We start from the raw sequence: 19,293 nt of genomic DNA on the forward strand, positions 1-19,293 counted from the left end.
TGGGGAAAAAACGTCAGCAGTGTCAGGTCACAAAAGCATATTGTCAAGAGTTCTGCTTGCCTTATCAGAGAGTGATGAAAGAGGGAGCGTTTTTAATCATGGAGTATAAAACATAGCTACGCTGTTCCCTGCGTAGTTACCAAAGTGGAGCAAATGCCCAGAGAGTGATTTGTAAAGGATTAAATGGATGCCATTATGCAAAACAAAACCAAGATTTACTGACCTGGATATCGAGCATCTTTCTTTCGTCTCCCAAAGAATCATCTTTGTCCTTTTTGCTAATTTTTGATTTTTTCGGCAAAGGATGATCCCTGGCATCTCTCTGAAGCTTTAATCTAAGCTCCTGAGCAAATCTACATTCCATAGTCAAACAAATAAAGCATCTTCCATTAGAACCAAATCTACACAACTTGGTGTTCACCCCAGTCCCGGTCAGATTACGTCTTTTCTGAACAAGAGCAACTATGCCCTCTTTTAAAATGAGACATTGGCCAAACCGGATCACCCATTAAAAAGCCTCACAAGTGGCATGTATATTCATGCTACCACTGAGGTTTGTGCCCTCATTTGGCTGGAGTTTAGATATTGCTGGCGGATATAGTGTGATGCGGTTTGGCGTTAGTTAGGAGACATCACCCAATGGAACCCAGTGCTGGACACTTCTTGCTGAACAAGCTCAGAGACAAAGGTAGAGCCTTCATTCTTGGGGCAGGAAACGCCAGCCTTGTGTTCCTGGCCCGTGCCTCTCTGCTGCACGCAATGCCCCATGACGTAACGCAAAGTGCTGTGCCGTTCATGGAGATTACTGCAGTATTAAAGAGGACACTCTGCTCCTGTGCTCTGGGACAACAGATGGAACTGCTGTGGAGCCCACTTATTCACAGTCTCTCAATTCCCAGCAAAAAGCTGCTGAAATATCTGAAGCCGGCCAGTAACCAAAGGCAGGTTTGTCTGGCTGCAGCCACTGAGCTATGCCTTCTCTGGTCACAGCCCCACAGAACCCACCTGCCTGGGACTGGTGCTCATTTCCTGGCTGCAGTGCCACACACCTGCCTACAGCCAGGGCCCTTCTTCTAAAACTTGCTCTTAATAACCACCACGCCTCTTGCCAGTCTCTGAATCCATTCACTGACTGCAAGTTAACAGAACTAGTTCCCAGCAAAACACTGCTACTAACTGAAAGCCGTTAACATGAAGATTGCTGTTAAGGGGCGTCCACTGTACCACCCACAGGCCTGCTGTTGCCATTGACTCTAATAAGGTTAAACTGGCAGGACTCTGCTCCCGGCATTTTGGAGAAGCAGTTACTTGAGGGAAAAAAATGCATGGAATTTCTACTTCAGCAATTAGGTCATCTCCTTTGTGTCCCCTATTTTAGCACCTGCCTGCAAAAGAATTCAGAAGGATGAACTGGTGGCGATCCATCTCAGCTCTTCTTATTCACACTAGTTTGCTACTTAGCAAGTAACACAAAAGACTCAAGAGTGAAAGCTACTGGGGCCTGAAATGAAACCCGCTGAAGGCAATGGGAGCGCTCCGTTGACGTTAGCAGATCATGGAATGTGCTGGGTATGTACCCATGTGGTATTGATATTCCTTAACTCTGCCACTCAAGATCCTTCTCACTAAGGTCCCATTGTTTTGTCGCACTTAGATCCAGGTTGAAACTCTCTCATCTGGGAGAGATGAGATCTCATCCCTTGGGGCCTGACCAGTGTTGAATGAATTAGTCAAACCACGGAAGGTCAATATTGTCTAGCAGCATCACCAGGACCTCCACTGCTTACTACTAGAAGACATGTAGGGGTTAATCACAGCTAACTAGCAGCACAGAACACTGAGAGCCAGGACTGCTGGCTGGAAACAAACTTTTTGGGACCGCATTAAACTTGGCTGCCTCCATGAGAATTGGTCATCTGGCTAACGAACATCATGTCAGGTTACGCACGTTGCCAGAACAGAGAGGTTCAACCTGAATTCAGTGAAGTGTAATTGTGGTTTTTTATTTAATCCTTCTAGAATTTCTCAAATTTTGGAATTTCTCAAATTTTGTTGAGAAACCTGAGCAAGATTAGCCAAATAATTCAGTCACCGACTTTGAACACATTTTCCGGCAATTACTCAATAAATGTTTCTATAACAGACAATCTAACTTTCCCTGGGTATAATCATTTTCCTTTTGTCTGATAAACAAGAAGAAAGTCCTATGCTCTCGTAATGCTACACACACTGAAAGTCGGTCAGAAAGACCAGTTCTTCTCTGCAAAATGACTACACAAAAAATGGCACCGTACAGGACTCCATGTTTACTGTCTTCCATATCAAATGTGTTCCTCATCAAGCTTCCCCCCTCACCCCCGCACACAAACACATACATCTGCCCACCCTCCCAACTCAGCATGGCACCTCCCCAGGCTATCTCCTTCTTTCGCACAGCCATTTGGAGCAAGAAGCAAACAGACCACGTACCTTTCCACAAATCCATCTTTGTTAAAGAAATCGCACTGCAACAGGTCGACGCAGGATGGCCTTTTGTCTGCATCAGTCTGCAAGCATTTCTAAAAGACCAAGGTACATTTTGGTACAATCAGATGGGAACAGTCCTTCCTATTTCTAAATGAAAGTCACTGCAGAGCAAGGGAGAAAACAAAAGAACAAGGGCCAAAATGACAGAAGAAAACTCTGCTGCAGTGTGATTAAGCAGCGTAACCAGGGAGGAATTTAACAACGTTGGCTTGCTGCATCTACAGCAGTCAATGACACCTGAGAACCTTCCACACACAGGTGCTGCCTTGCAGACAGACAGACAGACAGACAATCAACCTGTTTTCTCCTAAATTTTAGCTCTCTCTTCTATTTGATTATTTTCATTTCTTTGGCCAGGATTTTACATTGTGGACAATACGAAGCATTACAAACCAACTAAGCCGTGTCCAGAAGGTTATTTTACTTGGCCAACAAAAAGCCTGTATTCCAGGCGTTCGTGCACAACACAACAGCAGCAGCTGCACTCCCTGCCAGCTTCCCAAAACCAGCCATCCTAAGCGGCTCAGGGAAAATCGCAGGTTTTCCCACAGCTAATTGCCCTGGTAGCAGAAAACACTGGGGAGGGAGATGAAGGGCAGACTCCTTTCTACTCCTCCCCACCAAATGAAAGACCTGCTTTACAGACGTAAGCCAGAGGCAGTGAGGCCACTGACAAGAGAAAGTCTCCGCCCTCCAGGCTTGGCTGAGAACCAGCTGGCTTTTAGTCCAAGAGGTAGAGGCACATGGCTTTAGCCCCGAAGGTCCCAGGTTCAATCCCACCTGCAGACCGACCAGCTGGGCCCAGGAGTCCCAGAGAAGCGGCTCTGCAGCTCGTGAGCGTGCTCACTGAATGCAGCCAGCGACAGGGAGAGACGGCTGGTCTCAACACAAAGATCGTACACCAGAGGGGACGGCTGTGTTAAATGCGCCTTGCTAGGATTGTATCCGTAACCACTGACTGGCACATGTTCCCTGTCCCACTCTGCTGCTTGAGAGCCTAGCAGACCTCATGCTTTCAGCTCTGGAGGTCCCCAGTTCAACCTGGCTATGAGCTAAGGTGGCAGCTGCCACTTATTCCAGGAGAGCACCTGGCTTTAAAGCCTCCTCTGACAGTTGTAGCCCAGGCAGGTGGGGTGGGGGGGCAGCTATCACTGTGCTTGGGGCTGGAACCAGTGCTGAGCAGAGCCTCCAAATCCCTAGCCAGGTGAGACCCACATCCCCCACACCCTAGCAGCAGCTCCATGTGGGAGGGGAGCTAAGCACATGGAGCCGTGGCTCCAGGCAGGAAGGAGGGGCCACTCCAGCCCCAGGGCATGAGGGCCTCCGTTCCATCCCCATTCAGCCAACAAGGCCAGACGGGGCCAGGAGACCTCCTACCCTCCCCCTGATGATGGGAAGGGGAGACAAGGAGAAGAGGGAGTGAGCAAGCAGACCTAGGACAAGTCTCCAGGGGGCAACAGTGCCGGGGCAAATGATACCCCAACAAGAGGTGGAGGACACAGAGGTGGACAGCCAGGAACGCGGGCCAGGGCACAGGTGGCACCAGGGAAGGAGGCCAGCCAAAGCGGGAGTAGAAACCATACACCAGGGAATGAAGCGACCATAAACTCTAGAACCACCAGCTGCCAAGTGCTTTGCTGACAGGCAGAGGAGAGCTGCACGGCGTGTTTTTATAAACTGCCAGCCCAGCTGACTGTTAATTAGACGGCAGACGGAGAGCCAGCCATAAGCACAGCCTCTCCCAGCCCATGGGATGCCTCTGGCCCACGCTGTAAATGACAGACCCTTACTAGCAAAGGGAAGGGGAACACAGAAGACCCGGGGCAGACAAACGAACGCATTACCTTTGCTAGGTCTAACACCGCAGCGGAGAGCCTGGGATACCGTCTTTCGAGAGGCTCGACCTCTTTAACCTCAGGCAGCTTCACGCCGGCAAAGAGGGGGTTTGTATAGAACAGCTCTTGATGCCTAGGGGTTAAGCTGCCTGGAATAGAGAGGCTTTTCGTTAGGCTAGCCACAGGCGTGTACAGGAAGCTTAGAAGAGACGACAGCCCTGCGCTCAGCTGAACAGGTCATGATGTCGGCGCCAGTAAGCATGGCCTTTTCCTTGCGCTTGTTAAAGCTCTCAGTGGCGTCTCAGCCCTTCTGCACCCTATCAGACATTTGGATCTAGTCCTAAAGAGCAGCCAATCCGAAGAGGCTTTTCTTGGCTGAGAAAATCTACCCTGAACCTGGCCCAGACTAACGAACAGCACGGAGAGACCCATCAGTGATGCTTTTGTAGGGTCTCTCCTCCCCTTCTGCAGGTTGAACCTCTCTAATCTGGACCCCTCTCATCTGGCAACATCCGTAATCCAGCATGACTTTAGTTAGCTGGACGACCACTTATCCCGGGCGTGGCCAAGTTTCCCATAGTCCCATGATGTTTGTTTCCAGCTACCAGGCCTGGCTCTCAGTGTTCTGGGCTGTTATTTAGCTGTAATTCACCCCTAAATGTCCTCCGAGAGCCCAGTCCGCAGTGGGAGTGTTAGTAATGCTGCTAGGCAACACTGACCTCCCGTGATCTGGCAAATTCTCGTCAGACACCAGTCAGATCCCGAGGGTGCTGGATTAGAGAGGTTCAACCTGTACAAAAAATATCATCGTGGCTCCATTTTAAAGCTAAGCAGAGAGCCCCTTTCCTTTTTACAGCATTTTAGCGTTCTTAAAACCTGCCTGTCCCAGCCCCCCATCGTCACATCTCAGGGTTCATTTTGCTCTGTCAGCACCTTTGACGCCAGGACTTCAGCCCCGGACCTCAGCACGGACGGGCAGCTGAGCATGACTGACCTTTACTGCTTCTAAGAAGCGAAGACCAACCCCAGCGGATCTGAGCAATTCCCACCTAGCCCAGGGCTCTAGCTTCTGCGAGTGGCCAGCATCAGGTGCTTCAGAATGAGCAGAACTTCCTTCATTAAACCTGCTGCCTGTTAATTTCACTGCGTCACCTGCAGTTCACATCTTATCTGAAGGGGGAAAGAGCACTTCCTTATTCGCTCTTTTGACAACACTTGAGTTTATAGACTTCTGCCATCCCTCCATCCCCCGTTTAATCATCACTCCTCAGAGGGAAGCTGTTCCATGTCCCTTGTCATTTCTGCAGCTGGCTTCGGAGGAATGACCAGAATGGCGCGCAGGAGTCAAGGGGTGAGTATATGAGGGATCCCTGAAAGAATCCAGCCAGCAGCACCCTCCTCTGCTGCTAGCGCTGCTGTCAGGGGCCCGGCAGGGTCCATCTCTCACCCTCCAGTTCAGGGGGCAGAGAACGTAAGGTCACCAGGGGGACAGTTTGGAACACCTGCAGCATTCTAGACAAGTTCTTCACTTCACCAGCTCCGACTTGTGGTCTTTTGGCTTCCCCAGTGCCTGGCCAGGATGAGCACCCTCTAGTGCAGGCTCATCCACAGGAGGCAGAGGTGAGGGGAGTGTGGGCATGGAAGTGAAATAGTAGATGCACTGCCCATCCCTTTAACAAGGGCACTTGGCGACTGAAATCTGCCGTCCAGGAGTGCCATTGGAATGTGGCTGCTTCTGGACAGCCAGACAGCTGGGGTGGGCTGGAGAATTATTTTAAATATTCCCTTGGCAACAAACTGCCTCCTTTTCCCTCAGGTGCAGGCACGGCCTCACCTCTGTGGCACAACCTTTGACTACTAACAACGTGAGGTGAGCACACCTCTGACCAGTCACAGCCAGATGCAGACTGGGGGATGCTCAAATCTGACATCGCTGTAATCAGTAACAACAAATAGCCGTGTTCCAGCGTGGGAAACGAGAGATTAAACGAACTCCACCGGGGGGGTCTCGACCAATGCCCGAGAGGACATTTGTCCATGTGACAAAAAACAGCCTGGTGGCTCTAATCAGTTATCTTCACAAATCTCTCCTCCCTGTGACTGCAGCCGCCTGGGCGCAGCGGCACGAGGCAATTTGTGGGGTGCTTGCTTACCTACTCCCTTTGCTGCCCGGTGTGCCCTGGCAGGGGTGCGCTTGGGCAGCTACGCAGGACAAGTTCAGGTGCCACCCCACTGCTTGGCAGAGTGCCCACGCCCACCCAAAACCGGTAGCAGATCTTTCTATTGGCGGTGCATATCCCCACATGCCTTGGAAATAATGGAATACACGGATGGAAATAATAAGAGGGAACCCTGGTCCCCTACCAAATCTACCAGAAGCCTTTGCCAGTTAAATGCAGAAAAAAGCTGACATAATCTTACCCAGACATTTCATGATATGGTACAGCTGGTCAATGTCCGAGTCCCCTGGAAACAAGGGCTCTCCCGTGAGCATTTCTGTTACCAGACAGCCGATGGCCCACACATCCACAGCCCTGGAAGAAAAGCACCGAGACTGAAGTCAGCTCTGGCAAAACCATCCCAAGATACCAAAGTTCATGGTGTTCCTTACACAGACAGTCCCTGAAGGTTGCATGGCCCAACGCAGCAATGCCCAGGACCACACATGATTTTTTGCAGAGGCTGGTTTTCATTTTCAAACAGGTGCCAAATTAAAAAAAAGAGAAAACCTGTTGGATCAAAACTTTAGTTGCCCAACAATGCTGACCTCCCAGAGGTAATATACATACTGTAGTATTTCCCCCTTACTGACCAGGCAGAAGCTGAGCAGTTTTTTCAGAGTAGGAACAATGAGATTTGTTCTCAAGAAGATGCATTTGCTGAAGGTGGACTGAAGGTTACAACAGGGGATAACATGCACACATTTTTAAAGAGACATGTCAAAACAGCATTAGAAACATGAAGGGCCCACAACAGGACTTCCCCATTGAAGTCCACGGAAAAACTGACCAGATCTTCTGAATTCAACCTCAATGCAAAGAAACCCCCATTAATTCCACATACACCCCAACAGGGATCCCCGCATCTGTCAAACTCGTGAGCCGCCCACCCCTCTAATGAGCAGTTTCCCCCACTTTCACAGCCTGCAACCTTCAGACCCCACAGTGCTGCGAGCACCTTCCCAAAGGTGACAGGAAGGGTCTATCTACCCAGCTCAGGGTTCTCCACTGCCTTCACCCATCACTACAGCACCCAAGCAACTTCCATGGAAAATCGATTGGCAATAGGGAGACTCCTAAGGGACTTCACCGAGTCTCTGGCTTTTTTCTCGCTGTGCGTTACACAAGCTGTCCTAGGGCAGAGGTTTGCTGCAAGGGGAGGGGAGGGGAGGAAGGGCTGCTGGTGCTGTGTTACGTTTCCAGTGGCAAAGCCTCCCTGTAATTTGTCTCCAAAGCAGGGGTGACCCTCTGCAAACTCTTTGGCTTAGTTTCTTACTTGCCATACTTGGTATCGCCAACCAGCAATTCTGGGGCTCTGTACCATCGCGTTGCCACGTAGTCAGTATAAGCTTCGCCAGGGGCTGCCAGAGTCCGAGCGAATCCAAAATCGCAGACTTTTACCACTCCCGACTGGGAGATCAATATATTCTCCGGTTTAATGTCTCTGTGTATTATCTAACAAGAGAAGCAAAAACTATACCAAAGAACTTCCTGTTTCCCCCGCACAAGATGGTTTACTTTGCATAGACCGACGCACCCACCCAAAAATCTAGCGTATGAGAGAACCAAGCGTTCACTTGCACACGCGATGTGTAAGTTTAGTCTTCGAAAGACCTTCCCACATACGCAATCAGTGCACAACGCACATGCCAAAACAAGCGTGTGCACAAACACCCGCTTTGCACACAAATTATCCTTTTGTTCCTGGGGGTGTCTCCTTTGCACAGGAAGTTCTTAGCACAGATGTTTGGCAGGTGTAATTTACACGCCTGTGCTTGGAAGTCTGGCCTGGACCGTTTCTTTCAAACAGAAATGTTACAAGAGCTGTGCTGAAACCACTCAGTGCTTCCCGTGTGTCACCCAGCTGCAAGTTAACAATTTATTTATACACTATCTAGTTCCTAGATATTCCAGAATATGTTTCTTTCCATAACATGAGATTAAACTGAGAAACCTGTCATCACAGGAAGTTGAATCTAACCATTTGACAAGATTAAAAAAGAAAGTGGATATTTACAGGGACACTGTCAATATCAAGAATGATAAGTAATGACAAAAAAGCGTGAAGCGTTATTAAAGCTCATGCTTCAGGGCCTACAGCCATCACTCTCTAACCACTGGAGACCTGGATGAGATTTTTGTGAAGTGCAGATTACCCCGCATCTGCCTACTACTAAGTTCTCAAATCTCCTCTGATACAGTGAATGCTGGTCACCATCGGGGCACAGGATAGATGGAACTCAGGTCTGGGCCACTCTGGGAATTCCTATGAAATACTGTCACTATTTACATTCGCCTACTTTACTTATTTCTTTCAACTTCAAGCTTTACTTAAAACGAGTAACTTAGCAGATACTCAACCATTCACATTTCTTTTTTTTTTTAAATGCAAAATTAACTTAATCAACCTACTTACATTGTGACTGTGACAAAATCCTATTCCTTTTATAATCTGAAATAAATATCTCCGAACTCTGCTGTAATCTAGTCCATGTGGAAACAGCTCCAGGTCATCCAGGAGGGTGTGATCCACAAATTCAAACACCAGATACCATCGTTTCTTCTTCTTACACACTTCCAGCAGATTCACCAGATTTTCATGTCGAAGTTGCTGTTATAAAGCAATACATTCTTCATGAGAACATATCAGCTTTTACCAGCATCACAAAGAGAGCGAGAGCCCCAAAACTTAACTGCAATGTATCTGGTCTTTCGAACAACCTCTTATCTTTGACAATGACGCTTATTCAGATTTATGGATAAAACTGAGTCCAGAGAGTGTCATAAGAACGGGCATACTGGGTCAGTCTAACAGTCAATTTAGTCCAATATCCAGTCTCTGCCAACACCAGATGCTTCTCCAAAGAAAACAACTTGAATTTTGTAAGTCAAAGAGGCATATGCCCTCATTTTGCTTTACAGTAAACCCTCGAGTTACACTTGAATTTTTGCACAAGTCGGCGGGGGAGAGGGAACCAGGCTGCCGCTTGGTTCCCAGCTCCCTGCTGCTTGCAGGACCTGGGAAACCGAACAGACAACCAGGGCTGGTCAGTTTCCCAGCTGCTTCTCCCTGTGGCACAGCTGTCAAACTGACAGCTGCGTCGCTCAGGGAAGGAACCACAGAACAGCAACAAGTTGTGCTTAACTCCGTTAAACCAAGTTACGCACAACCTGAAGCCATGTATGTCAAGGGTTTACTGTAGTCAGAAAAAGCAGAGGGGTAAGTACACATCCACCTTCAGTTTACAGCAGAAAGGCTGGCACTGGCAATCTCGTTGTATTCATAAAAGGGGATTTTCAAAGCTCACCACCCCACTTCCATACATGGGTCACAGCAACTGGATTCAGATCTCCACAGCTCCTGAGACCTGCCCCTGTGATGGGGACCAGTGTCGCACTGGGCTCCAGTCCTGCGAAGACTTCAGAGAGTGCATGAACGTAAGCGTACACTTACAGAGATTATTTTCAGTGTGAACAGTTAAGAATGGGCTCGAGGATCTGGTCCAGGATAGGACTCTGCAATCCTGCTCCGGACCCGTCCAGAGGCAGACCAGAAACCCAAGGGATCCCCAAGCAGGCGAGTTTTTACTTGAAAATTCAGTCACAGTAGATTTCTCCCTCAAGGCATGGCATTTTATAGCATGTTGCAATCATGACTTTACACTGAGGGCAGATGGGAGCAGTCCTACTTAACCCCATCTCAGCTGGCCAAGAACAAACCTGACTATTCCTGCAAACAGCTAACAGCAGTCACAGAGAGGTGGCCGGGTTAGTCTGTATCTTCAGCAAACAAAAAAGCAGGCCTGTCCCATGAAAGCTCATCACTTAATAAATTATTTCGTTAGTCTTTAACACGCTACAGGACGGCTGGTTTGTTCAGCTAACACAGCGTTAAACACAGCTTGTTCCGACATCCCACACTGGTGTGGCTAGCCAGCTGCTCGAGGCAGCGTTCTACGGACCTTGCAAATCCAAGCCCCGGCTGTGCAGTCACCCACCCTCACAAGTCCCATAGGAACAGAGTCCCCAGATAGCCTAGCAGCTCTGTTGGAGGGGCCATTACAGGCAGGTCCATGCGTCTGAGGGAGGGGCCTACATGGTGAAAATGATTTACCCTTTCCTCTTCCCCACATCTTGCAAAGGGTGAAGAGGAGAAGACATGTTGCAAAAAACCCCAGACAATTCTCCTCCTCCACTCCTCTTCCTATGCCCTTCACTACCCTCAGTTGCAAATATCATCTATGATAAAGCACCTCACAGAGCTGGGCCAGTTCATCACCGTTCTCACGTACCGGAAAACGTTAACTCCATGGCTCACCCTCCAGCTGCATGTGTTTTTGTTTTCAGCAAGGATGCTCTCTTCCCTGTGACTGTCTGGGGCCCAGAACCACAAGGCTCCAATCCTGACTGGGGTCACTGGCCATTCCCATAATGTAAATATTTACACCAAATACTAACAATGCTGCAGTGCCTTTAAATGAACATAGGAAGGGAGAGTTCAAATTTCAGCATCTTGCCTAAAATGTGGTTAACAATTAAACAGGTTTCACTAACCTACCTCTTATATGGCACAGCTGGGTTAAAAAGTAACACGTGAAAAAGAGAGAGGCAGCACTGAGATTTAAAAAAAAAAAAAAAAATGATGGCATACAAAAGAAATCCGTCAAACTGCAGATGAAGCCATGGAGATGTCTGTTCTACCTCATTTCGCCACCAGAGTCCAAGGGTAAAGTGTTTTACTTTTGTATTGTTAGCTTAGCTGTAGAACAAACAACAACAACAACAACAAAAAACCACAACCTTAAAAGAGAGGTGTAATCCACATTGCAGTTGCTAATATTTCTGAAAAGTTCTCAGGCAATTCGTACAAGTAATTTTAAAGATGTTTTATTTGGAAGTTACCATACTACAACACCAAGCCCAAAACATCCAGGCTACATCTACACTACAGTGATCTGTCGAAAGCAACCCTTCTCGAAGATCTCTTCCGAAAAAACTTCTGTCAAAATATGGCGTCCACTCACAAAAAAGCAGATCCAAAAAAAAAAAAATATATCGATCTGCTCTTTCAATAGAGAGTGTCCACACAGCCCCTGCTCTTTCGAAAGAACAGGCCGGGGCACAGAAATCCAGCACCATGAGGACTGCTGTTTTGAACAAAGGGCCCCCAGGGCGCCTATATGCTTTCTTTTTCCTGGAAGGATCTCTCAGAAAAAGGCGTTTTCCTCATCTGGCAGGGGACGAGGGACTCCAGGAAAAGTGCTGCATTCTTCCGATTTCAGACTGAAAGAGCACAGTGTGTGTGTAGACGCTCTGCTGGTTCTTTTGAAAGAACTTGCTAATGTAGACACAGCCCCAATATCTAGGGCCTTGTCTACATACAAGTCATAGCACTTCAATCACTAGCATTCTTAAAGCGGTACGATCCCTCCTCCATTGGTGCCAGTACACCAGCAGGAATGGGCTACGGGCTTTTTACAGACACTTTTGCCAGGTCTAGCCCCCTAGCATAGACTCAGCGTAAGCTGACAGGAATTCTTCTGTAGGCACCGCTACAGCACGTGCCCTAAAGACATTAACTAGGCTGCCAGAGACACACTTCTACTGGCACAATCCTGTATACCCAGGGGGGTTTGCCAGCCTAACTGGAGAGGGTCTGATGTTTTTCCACACTTCCAGCCATCTTAACTACACCAACAAGACTCTGTAGTGCAGACAAGTCCTGAGGCTGGCGCAGCTTATTCCCATTGGGGAAGGGGAATAAATTAGACTAGTATAAAGCACCTTCACACCACCATAATGGTGATGGTAAAAAACTACCAGAGTGATACTAGTACAAAAACTGGGTGTGAGCCAAGCCGACACTCCATCTGAACAGCACCACCTTACAGACCCGCAGAAAGCAAAGTCTCAAGTGTAACGCTTGATGCAGACACCTAGCGAAACAAGGGAGGTTGTATATGCAAATATATGAGTGCAGGAACATGTGCAAAATATCCCTGTAATGCTCCAGCCCAATGACAGCTGTTCTGCTGGGCAGGGTCCCCTCTGATTTTTAACGTCTATTGGCAGAATAAATATTGTTATGTGCACTAACGCATGTGTGAATGTGCACCACCAACAGAAACACACACTGCTGGTCGTGGGCGCTCTGCTAATCAACTGGGTGACCCCTGAATCTCTCCTGGGTGAACGTCCAAGTGTGACACTTACAGGGAAAAACACCGCTGAGAACCAACTCCTCCTGGCTCTTTATGGGTCACAGAGGGCTGTGCCAGATGGGCCTGGACCGGGAAATTCACTGGGGAGAACTGAGGTTGTGCTTAAGAGATGGAATGAGATTTAGGACGTTGGCCCTCTCTCCAGCTTTGGCATGGTGCACTTGGTATTTAAATGCCATGGTGACAAATTCTGGATTAGCCAGACGCAGCTGGCATGGATTTCTAAATAAGGAACTGGGAAAGCAAAGTAAAAGAACCCGACCAAATAAAGACAAAAACCCCAAGAACAGCACATTCACCCTTTACTCCGTTCCTGCACTTCACTTCAAACCTACGGGGAGAGGGACAGTGCAGTGGTTTGAGCATTGGCCTGCTAAACCTGGGGTTGTGAGCTCGATCTTTGAGGGGCCCATTTAGGGACTGGGGCAAATAGATGTCAGGGATGGTGCTTGGTCCTGCCAAGAGGGCAGGGGACGGGCCTAGATTAACTTCCCAAGGTCCCTTCCAGTTCTAGGAGATGTATATCTCCATTATATATATATATCAGTCTCGTGATTGGGCAAGCTGCTTAATGGAGTCACCAGGCTGTTAACAAGACGGATTTGTTGTAACTGACGGAGAGGCAACTATCTTTATTAGGTCTGCCCCACACAGCAAAAAAATCAAATCAATCCAGTTCAGCAGCATTTCCCAAAAGCTGGGGTGGAATCAAATCTTTATGCCTCGCCGAATGCTAGTTACCTTTAACAACAACTGAACATGTGTTCCCGAAGCCCCGTGGCTGACAGATGGAAAAGCTCTATGGATTCTACTGGTCCTAAAATTCCACATCACTGCTCCACTGGCTTCCGCCCTCCGCAGCTCTGCCAATATTCCTGGCAGAGTAAAGCATTTTCAACTATGGGTCCTCCTATAAAATCCACCCTGAAAGTGCCTGTTCAATCAGCACAGCATTCCCCCAGTTACCCAATAAGATGTTATGTGGAGTTGTCCCAACAGGTTTTCGCACCGCCAGAGAATGGTGTCTTGACAACAGCTAAATGCAGCGTGGGATCTGTCAGGAGACAGCTGGAGTTGCAGAGGATGACAGCTAGAAAGCTGTGGGAGGTGTTGGGGTGCTGGTCCCCAGAGGGTGCAGAAAGTAGCCGGTGGAGGAGGAGAGGCAGCTTGGGGGTCTCACCTCCTTGCAGGCAAGGGGGACAGTAACCTGGTGTCTGTAGAAAAGGGAGCATGAGCTGCCTTGCCATCCCCAACAGCAGTCAGGGACCCTGCGGGGCCACACACACACACCCAGGACAGAAAGATAAACACATTAGTAGAGCCCTAAGGGATACAAATTTCCACCCACAGATGAGGACAGAAATGGATATTGGCAGAACCGCAGGCCTGTACTCCCAGGTACTGCATCAGCCAAAGGAGAAGAACGTGGTACCACCACTCCTGGGAGCGGCACCCCACATCAGCAGCTCCTCCCAGCCGTGCAGCTGTCTGGCCCCCAGCGGGGCTGTATGACCCGACAGGAGATGCAGCTGTACAACCTCATGGCCAGGAGGAGCTGCGGGAGCAGGGCACTGGCTTCTGGGAGTGGCAGTACCATGTTCTTCTCCCACGACTACTGAGGTTCCCAGGAGCAGAGCCCTGTGGCTCAGCACGTACCAATTGCTATCCGCCAGTAGACATTTGCACCGCACAGGGCCCTACACATTAGCTGAGCGTTACCACAAAAACGAGCAGGAGTAAAATAGTTCCTGTTCATATTTAGGTTGTCATTAAGTCACAGAATCAACAGCACTTGAAATGGAGGCACCACGCACCTACCTACTGGAAGGTCTGAGGCTTTTCTGCAGTAATGAGCAGCAGCTGCTGGAAGGACGTAGCAACCATGAGCTGAAAAGCAGAGTCACAGCCTCACGTGGCATAGAAAAGGCCATAGCGGGCTGTTAAGACAACGCTCCCATCCTCAGGGGACCCACTATCACCCGATAAAGGAACAGACCTCGAGAAGTCACTGGGCTCTGCAGCCTATAGAACATAAACAGACGAACTGTCCTGGTATTTATTTTCCCTGACAGTCTACATTTCCTGGACCTCGGCACATTACTAATAAAACGATGTTTGACAAGGTCTCTTTCACGCAGCAAGAAGAGTTAATGTCCTGGGCCTCATGCCACACAGCATGGCTGCTCAGAGACCCAACAAAACCCAGAGTCAGACTAACTCGCCCCACAGCAGAGTAGGGACAAGCACATTTCCCTAGGGGCTGTATCTTGTGCTCCAGCAGCTAAGCTTTTATGTCACAAATCTTTCTAAGGATAGTTGTGTCTTACGGCTGTGAAGACTACACTCACTTCACATTTTCAAGGGGTACGTTATGAGGCCACATCAGCCTGAGTCTGCAGACAGCCCTCAACAAAAACTCTGCGGTTTGTACCCGTTTGTTTAATGGGGGCATTGACTCTGACGCTTAATGATCCTAAGAGGCTACTGATCAACAGTTGCACAAGACAGGGAAGGGCTCATTATGAAAATCTGCGCAACGCAGCGAGCAGGGCATTTCAGTCAGGTGTCAGAGGGGAGCAGAGGCCATACGTAAGGGGATTTTTATGGAGTGAATGTTTACGAGCAAATACAGCCAAATTGCACAGGATAAAAGAGCTCAGAGCGCACAGCAGTAACAAGCACTTACAGCAGAGAAGGAGTATACACCGCAGCCTGCCTTGCCCCTTGCTATGTTTTCTGCATTACACTTAAGTCAATAAGTAACCCCTGCAAAACCTCCATAACAGGCAGCAGAGTCTTACCCTATCACCACAAGCAAACGCAATAATGGACGAATTTGCCCCTGTTGGGGACCAGTCCTAAGATTTAAGGGCACACTGGTATTCCGTTTATGCCAGTGGAGCTGACAGCCCCTGGGCAAAGCACGGGTGGGCCTTCTTGGTGGTCCCAGAAGGGGCAGAGCCTCGAGTGGAAGAGCTGGGGCTCCAGCAGTGAGCCTGAAGAGTCACAGGAACTGCAGTGTGACCCCATCCCCACAAGCTGCCCAGAGCAGGTCTCACGGTGCTCCAGCAGCAATTTAAAGGGCCCAGTCACCACTGCTGCAGTAGCCAGGAGCCCCAGGCCCTTTTGTGTCTCTGGTACCCAAGGCATTTGTCCCTTTCCTCCCCTTCCTCTTCCATCAGCGGACCTGGTTGTTCCCATCCGACCCGGGAAATGTTCTAGCCTCTGCAATGCCCTGTACTTAAGTCTCTCTTTGGCTACTACACAGCTCAAAGGCCCACACTGTAACTGGGCAGAGCATCAACAGCATTTTATGCCTGTGCTCTCTATTCTGCACTGGCAACCAAGCCCAAGGCATTAGCCAATTACACGGTCCCTTATGACTCACACCACTGGGGCTAACCAACATTGCTGGAGGCAAGGAAACACTGTTTATTTACATTCTCATAATACGAAATATGGTAAATTAAACTGCAAAGTGACAAAACTTGAAATGGATGAAAATGATTTTAAATAACCCACGATGCACAGTTCGGCTGTGCAAAGCACAGCCAGAAGCGATCACCGTGGCTAAGAGCTCAGCAGGACTGAAAAAGGACTAGAAATGTATGTGGACAAACAAACCATCCAGTGAGATGAGAGAGAACAAACAAATTCAAGGGTTATAAAGCTGCTAGTGTATTAGCAAAGCTCAACCGCTAACTGATAGGCTTGGAAAGAAATTTACCCCTCTGGGTAGATTATTCCCTAGTTGTCCAGGTTTTCTTGCACTTTCCAATGAAGCATCACATGCTGGCCATTGAATAGTGACAGAGAGGTAGCCCTGTTAGTCTGTAGTCTATCAAAACAAAAAAGCAGTCATGTAGCACTTTAAACACTAACAGAATAATAATCACCTAATAAATTATTCAGGTAGTCTTTAAAGGGCTACATGACTGCTTTTTGTTACGCTGGCCATTGTTGGAGATGGGATCTCACTGCTCCGCCAACTCCTCTGGTCCCATGTACATTTTCTCACACTTGACTTAAAACCCAAATTTATGCATTTCTAGGGAGCTCCTCCACACCGCTTCCCCTTTTTTCCTTTGTCGCATGCAGTGTGCTCCATTTGCAGTCGTTCAACAACACTGATACGCTTCCAACTGGCAGATGAGGAGAGAATCTGCCAGGAGCACACCTTTAACTGCAGTCCAAGGGGAATCAAGTCTGCATCTTCATTTGTGTCTCATTTCCTTTCCCTCCTGAATAGAGAACACACAAACACATTCCTAACAAACTCAGTGCCAGCTAAGAGCAGCACCTAACCAAACGGAAAAGTAGCTCCCAAATGATCTGGGCTAACTGCCAAGTCCACCTACCACTGGTATTTTTAAAAACAACAGTAACTGACCCTACCTAGATTGTTTCATCTCAACAGTTGCTATATTCTAAGTGTAAACATGCTATGACTTACCACTAGAAACTGAATCTTTTTCAATAGTAATTCACATTCTCAGATGGCAAACATCCTGTAATTTCAATGCAGAGATACTCCTCACAGACCTCTCAATGCATGGTTTAGCAAGGTTTAAAATTTTTTTTCTCTAATACACATTTATGAAGCTATCCAAGAGTACAGTGATGTGTAGTTATGAATTTTCTACACATAACCATAAACGATAATGGATAATTACTAGCTTCACTGTGGCTTGTGCATTTTTGAATTGACTGGGGCTGAGAAACATGACAGCCTAACACTCTTATTTCTGAAAGCATTCCTACTCAAGGAGATTCTTGACAGGATATTTAAACATGCAGTTAACTGCTTTCCTGAATCAAGTTCTAAGACTTTCTTTGTTATACCTGGGGACTGAGGCTACTATATTCCCAAAAAGGCACCACTTTCAAAGTAACCTCCTGTATTAGGTTTCAGTAACACAATGTATCTAAGTAGAGGGTATGCCTCTTATATAAAGCTTTCTTTCTTAGGGGACAATCAATTAAAGGATACATCAAAACATGCATTTATGCCAAACTGTTTCAGCAACTGTAAACCAATTTCCTAAGCCAGTGGTTTCCAACCTTTTCACTGGTGTGGACCCCCAACTACCCCCCACAAACCATGTGTGGACCCCCAAAGCCAATTCCAGCTACTACGTACACTTCATTCAATGAAGAAACCAACCACCACATAGATTTTCTGACACCAATTAACAACATTATTGGAAGATATTTAATGTAAAAATATGAATTGATTGTAACTCTGAAGTTTATTTAAAACCTATTTTCTATGATCGTTTTTAATTATCTTTTTCTTTCATGGCTCCCCTGCAATATTCTCACGGACCCCCAGCGGTCTACAGGTTGGGAACCACTGGCCTAAGCTAATATTGGGATGTACAATCTATATACTTCTTTATGAAAGTTATTGCTGCAAACACTGGGTAAAATAGAGCTTACTTCTGCCTGTGTCTACCGGTTACTCTGCACGCAAACTCACCTTAAGCAGCTTGATTTCTCGCATGGCAATTTTTTTAACAATTTTATCATCCTCACTTTCCAAAAACTTCTTGATGGCGACTATTCTTCCATTGTCTTTATTTCTGCACTTCATTACGATTCCATAGCTTCCTTCTCCGACAAGTCCAAGGTTCTCATACTTTTCCATTTTAACTCAGAAGCAGCTCTGTCTGTGTGCTGAAAGCCATACGTCAGGATACGCACACACAACAACACAGTTTCCTTTCTCCATCAGTCCACTTTTCTAACAAAGTCTCCCCTGCTTTTACTACTGGGAATCTCCTCCACACCCCCACCAGCACACACACCTAATTATAATCTTTCCAAGCTGTGAGCTGTGATCTCCCAACAGTCCTTATGAAAAACAGAGGAGAAAAGGCAACATTGCAGGATGAGCATTTGCATCGTGTTGACGTCTCAGTGCGCTTTTGAATGGAAACAAAAGAGTCTGTGCAAGACAAGTTCAAACGCCTTGACTGAAATTAAAGTACTGGCGTAACTTCTGGAAAAACCATTACATTTATGCAAAGCACAAGTATTTGTGTATCTTTATAGCAAAATAACTCTGAATTTTACACACCCTTTGTTTTAATAAAAATGTGCATATCACTGATCAGAAAAAGCAAATGGCAATCTGTAGAGATTACAGGATGCTTTGTCTATTTTGAATGATGGACTGAAGCCAGAACAAAAGAGGATTGAAACTGGCATTGTTCTAGGAAGATAAATTCATGTTGTCTCAATCACTGAGAGGAGGAAACAGCTTTTTCACCTGACAATTTCATTCTGATCATTCCTAACAGAAGACTACTTCACCCACTCTTGAGCTGTCTGTTGCACATCAGTGGGAATAAGTTCATTTAGAACCACTTGGCTGTTTGCACGCATTTCTGTTTAAATGAAGCCCTCAATAATATGCAGTTACACAGGTTTAGCTCCTCACACTTAATTTATACTTCATACATTCGTTAATGGAGCCAGATAGAAACATGG

The 19,293-nt window shown here is 47.4% G+C and overlaps 1 protein-coding gene across 4 annotated transcripts in view; it reads right to left on the minus strand.

Annotated features, from left to right (window-relative positions):
• CDKL2 (cyclin dependent kinase like 2) overlaps positions 1-19,293 on the minus strand; it is a 35,502-nt gene that overhangs the window by 13,119 nt on the left and 3,090 nt on the right. For all 4 annotated transcript variants that reach the window (XM_074993808.1, XM_074993810.1, XM_074993811.1 and 1 more), the window contains exons 2-8: positions 18,281-18,477; positions 8,997-9,191; positions 7,857-8,035; positions 6,783-6,895; positions 4,371-4,510; positions 2,470-2,558; positions 224-353 (exon numbers count right to left, since the gene is read on the minus strand). In XM_074993808.1, the coding sequence (XP_074849909.1) occupies positions 224-353; positions 2,470-2,558; positions 4,371-4,510; positions 6,783-6,895; positions 7,857-8,035; positions 8,997-9,191; positions 18,281-18,448 (1,014 nt within the window). In that variant the 5' untranslated portion in view covers positions 18,449-18,477. The remainder of the gene's footprint in view (positions 1-223; positions 354-2,469; positions 2,559-4,370; positions 4,511-6,782; positions 6,896-7,856; positions 8,036-8,996; positions 9,192-18,280; positions 18,478-19,293) is intronic.

Source organism: Carettochelys insculpta, chromosome 4, assembly GCF_033958435.1.
Source record: "Carettochelys insculpta isolate YL-2023 chromosome 4, ASM3395843v1, whole genome shotgun sequence".
NCBI lineage: Eukaryota > Metazoa > Chordata > Testudines > Carettochelyidae > Carettochelys > Carettochelys insculpta.